The sequence below is a fragment of the Lottia gigantea genome (assembly GCF_000327385.1).
Source record: "Lottia gigantea unplaced genomic scaffold LOTGIsca_10, whole genome shotgun sequence".
Lineage (NCBI taxonomy): Eukaryota > Metazoa > Mollusca > Gastropoda > Lottiidae > Lottia > Lottia gigantea.
The window spans coordinates 4505418-4514542 of record NW_008706747.1 but is presented as its reverse complement, the minus strand read 5'-3'; the positions used below and the strand labels follow the sequence as shown (position 1 = coordinate 4514542).

General features: G+C 32.9%; 1 protein-coding gene across 1 annotated transcript; it reads right to left on the bottom strand.

The window, feature by feature from the left end:
* Positions 1-665: 665 nt before the first annotated feature.
* Positions 666-8584, bottom strand: LOTGIDRAFT_156277 (hypothetical protein; the record flags this gene model as incomplete). Its single annotated transcript, XM_009046283.1, has 18 exons — positions 666-701; positions 1387-1512; positions 1745-1871; positions 2044-2159; positions 3330-3503; positions 3671-3793; positions 4207-4295; positions 4531-4610; positions 4980-5099; positions 5385-5548; positions 5859-5954; positions 6356-6490; positions 6759-6863; positions 7143-7194; positions 7428-7485; positions 7749-7837; positions 8051-8253; positions 8516-8584. 18 exons carry the CDS (start codon positions 8582-8584, stop codon positions 666-668), a joined length of 1962 nt encoding a protein of 653 aa, XP_009044531.1.
* Positions 8585-9125: the final 541 nt, after the last annotated feature.

Genomic DNA, 9125 nt, shown 5'->3' with positions numbered 1-9125 from the left:
AAGATGAGTTTGTTTACTTATAAATTTTAAATCAACAAAACCTATTGATGTTATTCTGTTGACTGATTATTATATCATTATACCAGGGTGTTAACAGAGTTTGAATAAACCTACAGGCTTAATATACCCATTTAATAAATTATAGGTGTGTACTGCAGACATCAGATTTTTATCATAGATAAAAAATAAAATTGCGACACTTTTATTTTTACATGTAGTCTACTTTAATGGACAGTTGACGTAAATTTTGTTTTGTTTTCATCATTTTTAAATTTGACACATCAAAATAATAACTATCTTTTCTCAAAATAACCCATGAATAAACTTTCCTAATTATTACAATTGAACTAGTTGTCAAGGTAACAGATAATTCTGGGCAGGATTCTATCCAAGTTTGATCAAGGACCAGCTGGTAGAAAGGATCCTCAAGAATCTAAGCTGTTATCCTTGTAAAATTACTACCAAGAGGTTTGACCAAGAACCTGCTTGTAGATAGGATCCTCATAAAATTATTACAAGAGATTTAATTGTCTACATCTTTAACAAAATTTCTTCACATAAAAAAATGTTTGAAAAGAAAATAAAATTGGTGTAAGTAAGAGACCACACCCTAAATCTCTCTCTATATAATCTCTTATATTAATAACAATAATAGGGACTAGTTATTATAGACTACACCCGAAATAGTTCAACAGGATTCTCTATAAATAAGGCATGTGATTAAATACATACACTGGTATAAATCATATTATTCGATATAGTTCTCCATCACATATTATACTGTTTATATATTTGTTATCAGGCTATAGAGAACTATGATACCTGTATATTGTTTTATATATTAAGTAATATAAATCTATATTCATTATATCTTTCACCTTATTATACTGTTTATATATTTGTATAACTCTTTCACACCCTAACCCTAATCCTCAAGGTAAAGAAATTCTGATGCCTGTGCCAGTGCTTCCTAGAGTCTGCCCGGGTGTGGTTTCGAGAGTTGGCCTAGTGAGCTCTCACCACCCTAATTAGGTAGGTAGATGACAAGTTAACGTTCGCTTCCAGCGGATGCTGATATCGCAAACTAAGTATTCCTATCCTTATGTTTATATCTCTCGACACCCCTCTAAACCTGACTCTTTTCATTATATTTTAGAGGGTTTACATGGGTATCTGTAATTAAAATGTCTAACATTTCCAAAACCTCTAACCTCACCCCTTTCATTATATTTTGTAGGGTTTACATACCTAAATATATTAATTTACTAGCTATCCTGATAAAGGTTGTGTATATAAAACAAGCTGTCCTGATGAAGATTGTGTATCTGAAACATGCATTTGTAGCATCATTTATTATATTTGGGCTAAATTTAAAATAAAACTTACCATCTCTGACATATCTTTAACTCTTGATGCCCGACGTTTCTTCTTCCGTTCTTTTTTCTTCTCCTCTTGACTTGAAACAGAGGCTTGAGAATTACGACCTTCGCTGTCCACACTTTCCGGCCTATCCTGAAAGAAACAAAGCATACATTCTTGAAGTTTTAATGGACTGAACCCTGTGAACAGCAGATGAAAATGTAGCTTCCTATCAACTGATCCAGCATTCTGCAAGTTTTGAATTTTGCTGTTTTGTCAAACCTCTTGGCATTGATCGTTCCCAGATTATCACTCCCCTTTTACAGCTGGGTGGATTGAAAATGAAATGCAACTAAATCCCCCACAAAAATTTGCAAATACGTACATCAGGATGAATTCTGTCCACCAAAAAGAATTTGCAGACGGAATCGTCATAGTTACTGAGTTCAGAGGTCACCATTTCAGGGTAAGTTTTAACAATGTCTGTCTGCTTTTGGTGGAATACTTCATACCTGAAATACATTTTTAAGAGCTTTAAAAACAAAAAAATAAGTGGATATAAATAAAGAAGGCCTCTGATTGGCTGTATTTGCTAACACACAATCCAATCAAATACTACAGTGATACAAGAAAGATGGCTATTGTAGGCAAGTATTAAAATTGATATAGTCTGTGAAAACTTACGATAATCGTATCCTTTCCAACATTTCCAGTGATTTTACTAAACTGGTAGCAAGATTCTGTTCATTACCATCTTGTCTCATCTTATCCATAATATTATCTAGCATAGCTTCTGTTTCCTGGAGAGATAGATACACAAGGGAATGAATGGATAAATGAATGAATGAATGAATGAATGAATGAATGAATGAATGAATGAATGGATGGGTATTTTTCCTTTTCTCCACAATATATATGAAGACTTCAAATTCAATTTCACTTCCAGTCCTTTTGATTCTCTAGCTGGACATGACTGGCAAATACAACCAAATCAACATCCCTTGTCAAGAATGTATGTGTATGTGTAACTAACAACTAATCCAACCCACATTGTAATTGGACCCAAAAGTTTGATTTGGTTATTCTGTTTGTTGACAGAACGCCCGCGAGTAATTGGGCTCCTATTTGAAATGTTGAAATGTTTTTGGTATTACAAACAGACCACTAACGAGTTTATAGTTGACCATCACATAATTAACGAGTTGATATTGTTGACATTTTGTTGGTTATTGTTTACTAAAACATGGTTAGGCGCCAAAATGTTTTTAGTGTGACAAACAAAAAATAGATTACAAAATTTGGGAAGCATAAAATTTTTTGTTTTGAAACGAAGTTATCTAAAGAAATAATCAAGCCAACCTAGTAGTTCTAAGGTGTAGTCAGCCAAGCTAGAGGATGCAAAGGGTTTTTAAGTTTCAGTTTACACAAATAAAATAACTAAATTAATTTCAGAATCAAAGTTGGTTACTTAACATAAAATCAAACCAACTTAGAAGACGTAAGAAGAGGTATCGTATCTTTCCGAGATATTTCAAACGTAGCATAGCATAGTATGTTTCAAAAGGTAACAAGCTTATTTACAGGGAGGTAAGAGTTCTAAAGATCCCAAGATAAAGGGTGCCTTTCCCTTCATATATTCTAGAAATTCATGCCAAAAAGAGCTGTGTTTATTGGTTTTGTGTTTTATTTTTTACTCAATTCATTATTTTTCTAAGCAACATTGAGCCAATATTTGTCTTTAATCTTGAGTTTTTCACCTTATTGTACAAACTACAAACTTACATCTACTTGTAAGGTATTTACACTTTCTTCTTAATTGATAAACTAGATTTTTTTAGGGTGTTTCTGGGTTTAGTGGTTAAAGGGAAACTGTTATCTAGTTATTTGACTTGTCCTATGACAGTATTGGATGATAGCCAAACATGTCACTTTTCAGAAATTTTTTATCAAATTTTCAAATTTCCACTTACCTGATTCTTGCTATCATGTTCTTGTCTACAATTTTCAAGTTTTTCCTGTAACGCTCTCTCCTGTTTTGCCAAACCTATTTCATGTACGTCCCAAACATGTGCTGCCCCCTGTGAGAATTTAAACAACGATTTGATATCAGTTGTCATCGTTAAACCATGTGTTTCCAACGCATTCTGAAAAGAAAAGATAGAAATTTTTCTAAAAATCTTCATTCAATCCAATGGAAAGGCTATCGGAAGCGAGTTGGATTGTCGTCTGCTAGACTATTTGGGTTGGAATCCCATAACTTTTTGACAAAGTTAAAAATTTCATAGAAAATGCAAAAAATATAAGGACTTACTTCCATAACTTCGAGATTTTCTTCGAATGTTTTTTGTTGTTCACCAACTAGAGGTAACATTTGAATATCTACTACAGACTGAGATTTTACAGGAGTACAGACACCTTCATTTATTAATCTCTCCTAAATTATCAAAAATAAAATAGATATAAAATGGAGGTTTTTCTTGTCGTTCTGGATGTATCGGGGACACTGATAGCATTGATTTACACCATTCAGAATTTCAAACAGACGTCTGTGGTTCCTTCCATTCCACTAAAACTCAGCATTTTATAATGCCAGTATTGCAAAGAACAATACTGACATCATAGATTTATAAAACGCTTAGTTATAGTGGAATTGCAAGACCCACAGACGTCTGACTAATTGGAATGGTGCAAATTTCACTACACCACCTTCTGACATTGAAGTATAACTCTGATTGGTCAATCTAAAATTAATTCAGCCAATCAGAAGACATGAGTAAGGATAATACGATTGGTCACTCTATAATTAATTCAACCAATCAGAAGATTAGAGTTATGATATGACCTTACCTTGACCTTGTTCATCCTATCAATACACGTCTGACAGATCAGTTCATATTCCTCATGTAATTTACTTAGATGTTTCTGGTTTATTGTTTCTAGAACCGAAATAACATTATGATAAGAGATAGGGGTTTGGGGTGGGTTATTGCGGAAACTCTGGAATGTTTCTGGCTTGTTTCCATAGGGATGGTGTGTTTTCATTTGCCACCATTTTGTATCAACGTTACTTGAGAGTGACAAGACTGATATTCTAGTACTGAAATTATTTGTTGTTGTTGTATACTATTGGAATCTAGATGAAGACTTAATCAGCTGATTGTAAGAATTTACCTATTTCTTGTGAAAGAGACTTCATAGTTTGATTCCATTTAAATACTGATGTTTTAGTTGACATGGGGGGCTTCATATCACTGAAATATAACAAGAAAAACTATTTCAATCTACCATAAAATATCCAGCTTTCAGCGTTGGTTCTTAATATGATGTCATTTGCTTGGTTACGTCCAGTGAATGTCGAGTGAATGGCGGCTGTGGGTTCAAATCTCGATGGGCGCGTGATAGTCTGATGACCTTGAATAAGTCATCTTCAGTCATAATTCCAGTCAACCCAGCTGTAAATGGGTACGGATAATCCGGGAAAGATCAATACCAAGAACCAGGCCAAGGACCAGCTGGTAGAAAGGATCCTCGTGAACCTAACTTGTTATCCTTGTAAAATATAGTTTTTTCAATTATTATTTCCTGTTACCCCCAAAATATGAGCTGTCAGAAAAACTTACACTAAAGACTGTACAAGATCTAAACGTTTGATATTTAAAGTCTGCTGATCTTCTAACATATTCTCTAAAACTGTATCAACACCTTCTGGCTTCGTGACTTCTTCACTCTTCATAAACACTCTGGAAATACAAGACTACTTTCAGACATGGAGCAGAAGTATGAATATTAATGGAAAATCAGTTTAATTCAATTTCATATTTCTGGAACACAGGAAACACCTTGTGGTGTGCAATAGGGAGAATTTGTCAGAACAACGACATTAATCTACTCTTTTTGATTTTCAACTGTCGAGGGATCTTTAGTGTGTACAGCCTGTAGCACATGGGGCTTCACATGTCCTATCCATGTAAATCCTTCAAAACCTTCAAGTCTTTTTTTTCAAGAAATAAATTACAAAGACTTACTTGAATTCATCAACATATTTTTTAGTTTTTAGAGCTGACCAGTCCTCTTTACGACGTTTCCACAAGGCATATTGAGTTTTCTCCCTTTCTATATCAGCTGACATCAGACGCACAAACAAATCAGCGAAGGCTCTTCTGTTACTAAGCATTACCTTGTTCATATTCTAAAAGGGAGAAACAGAATTGCTATGGTAAGAATGGGAAGACATTTTTTTTCTATTTTAACTGTCGCGAGATCTTTGACACAAACAAAAGAAATAAACATTTTTCACACGGATAACAATCTTCTAAACTAAAATCAGATTTTTAGAAATACAGTAATCTGATTGGATAATAAAAATAAATTTAAAATCAATTTTAATGATTGACCAATCAGATTTGTTAGTTTGTAAAAGTATTTACCTGTAGTCTAGTTTGTACGTTTGTAAAAGTATTTACCTGTAGTCTAGTTTGTAAGTTTGTAAAAGTATTTACCTGTGCCTCTTTATCAAGATATTTCTGTAAATCAGGGGCTAGGAGATGAGCAATCTTTTCTAGTTTATCACTGTATACTTCAAATACTGAACGAATCTAATAAAATTACAAAAACAACACAAATCATACAATAGAATTTAATTTACTGACAACACAGAGTGAATCTAACAAAATAATCCTAAATAAAAACACCAGTTATGGATCAAATAATATTTGCATTCTTCATATTTATTCTTGACAATCTGATTAAAATATAAAGTTTTTTTCTGTGGTCAGTTCCGCTTGCCATCAATGATCTGACAAAATTTTTATGTGCCTGAGCCAGGTTTCTTACGATAAGAATTTGTCGTAAGTGAAAAAATTTACAATGACAAATACCATAGTTAAGACAAAAATTGATAGTAAGTTTTTTGAGAAATGGCGCCCAGCTGTCCTGGGTCATAGAATATTTACAGAATTAATAACAAGCATCTATGGATAGAACAAGATGAATTTACCTGTTGAGTTCTGTTGTCTTCTAGAGTTTTTAAAGTTTGATCTAATTGTAAAATCCAACCTTGTCGAGACGGTGAGTGCGACTGCACTTCTTCCCAAATTCTTTCTAACTCGTATAGTTCCAACCCTATCAAATCCTAAAATAAAATCATTACACATTCTGTTACAATAAACTAAACACTATAAATTTCTACAATAGCATCATTTGCACTATTCTAATTTCCAGTCAGATGTCTGTGGTTTTTGCAATTGGAATGAAATTTAATGTTTTATGACTCTATATTAGAAAAATTACAGTTTAGCACTTCTTTTCTTATCATAAGCAAATAATCCAGACATGAAGTCATAAAATTGAATCAGAAAAAGAACATCCATTAAAAGTAAAAGACAAAAACAAGTCCATACCTCATCAGTAGAGATTTGATTCAGTAGTTCTGTTAATTCTTCATCATCAGATTCCAACTGATTCAATATACTCTCACTGGCTTCAGTGATACACGGTTCAAAATTCTACAAAATAAAACAGCCACAACAACATTGCCAAAGGTAAACATCAAATAAAATAAAAACAAAATATAATATAAGAATGAAGTCTAATATATAACAAAAAATACAAGGCTTATATTTTGTAATTTTTGCTTAATCAAGCACAATTATTGCATTGACAAGTTGTGTTTAATCATTAAAGAAATAAGTCCATTTGAACCTTTGATCATAATTTCATATATTACAAGATAACTCAACAAATAAGGAATATAAAACTCAACAAATAAGGAATATAAAACTCACCGAGCTAATGACATTAAATTCTTGTTGCATATCTTCTACAGCAGCTTCATGTCTAAAACCAAAAATACATCTTTAATATTCTCTAATAATAACACCTTTTAAAATCGTATTAAAATGAAAATCAAGATGTTACATTGTGTTTTATTTCTGCTAGTGACTTCTTTCGACATCCATGATTAATATTTTTAAAATCTAATATGTATCATAGAATTTCTGTTATTATATCATAAAACCTCAAATTCTATTAAATTTGTGATTAGTGGCCTATAACAAAAGTTTTCTTACCTTTCTTTTCTACTAGAAGCTATTCTATCTATTATATCTGATCCTTTCTTAGTTGGTACTGAAAAAGAAACACAGACAGGAACGGAGTTTTACAACCTACTTTTTTATTTCTGATTGGACACCTGATTTCAAACAACTTTGATCAGTTTGTATTTAAAGTAGAATTTAATGATTCACAAATCAGATGCTTTGAATGGAAAATTAGTAAAAAATCATTAGGGCCTTTTTATCTTGTAGATTGAGATATGAATACATATTGTACCATGGTATTTGACAATTGACAATCCAGTGATAAAAAATTAAAATTAGCAAAGTACCCACCAACAATATCTGGTAAAGCCTGAACTTCTTCATCATAAACTAACGCTTCCTGACTTCGTAATTTACGACTCATATAATCAGCATATTGTCTACAATGATATTGATAATAGTGTTTGAGGACAGATATATTACTTGGAGTTCACAGTTTACCCTGTCAAACGACAGTAGGAACACAGGCTGAAGATCTCAAAGCGTGAATCTCTGAGTAACAACATATTTCAGGTTCTGATTTAAAATTTCTAAGCTTATATAACTTTTTTTTGGTTACACTATTTGTTCAAAGGGTTCACATGTACACTTACCTGTATAAGACAGGATTTTCAATATGTGGTTCATTAGGAAACCCGTTCACCCAGGTCTGTTGTCTCTCTGTTAGTACACCATGTTTAGTTTCATCAGTATTAAGTCTTACTAGAGGTACACTGTTAGTAGCTGATACAGACTGACGAGTTGAGGGAGATTTCGGACGTTTTGGTACTGCTGTTAAACTTTTATTCAGCTGGACCTAACAAATAAACAAACAAACTTTATAAGGTTATGGTAGTGTATAAGCTGTTTCTAGTTTGACTTCTGATTTCAAAACTTGTCCCCTTTGTTGAAATTGGTAAAGTCTATTCTGGGCCCTGTGGCCTGTTTTAACAAAATTAAGAAAAAAATTCAGATCTGAAGAGATACAGCAACTTGTTGGTTCATTAGTTGAAGCTAAAGTAAAAATCAACTTTCAGATATGAAATTTGTTTGGTGTGTGACCCCATTTTTTAATTTACCTGTGCATCAAACATTTGCCTATAAATTTTGCCCGAGGGTATGACCCTCATTGTCGTCGTTTCAGCCATGTCAGCTTCCTTCACAGTTTCGTCTCTTCAAATAATATGTTTATCAATTAAACTTAAGTCCACTGATCCTTCCAAGTTTGTCTTATGTCGCAAAAACAACGAATTTTGAAATTTGACAGTTTGTTTACATTTCATTTAGGGTTCATATCTTCAAAAATGTTTGTCGAATCTCTGTCAAATTTTTTTGAAGATGAGAAAAAAGTTATTTCTTTCAAATTCCAAAATTAAAAACACTTGAAAACGTTTTAAACATTTGTTATTCAATAAAATCTCCAAAACAACATTATTTTCTGAAATTTGTCCGCCATCTTGGCTTCATCTCGTTGTCGTTAAGGTAACTTGAGATCTCGCGAGAGTTTTTATAATGGCGGGTAATTGGGGCCATTTCGATTATGCAGTCGTTTATTAGTCACATGACCATTTTTGGAGAGTTCGGATAGGCTCTGGTCCGGATCGTCCAACCACTCCAATTTTTCGACCAGTGCGATCGCGGAGAGTGACGTGAAAAGATGGCGGCAAGGTAAGAAATGTCCTACCAAAT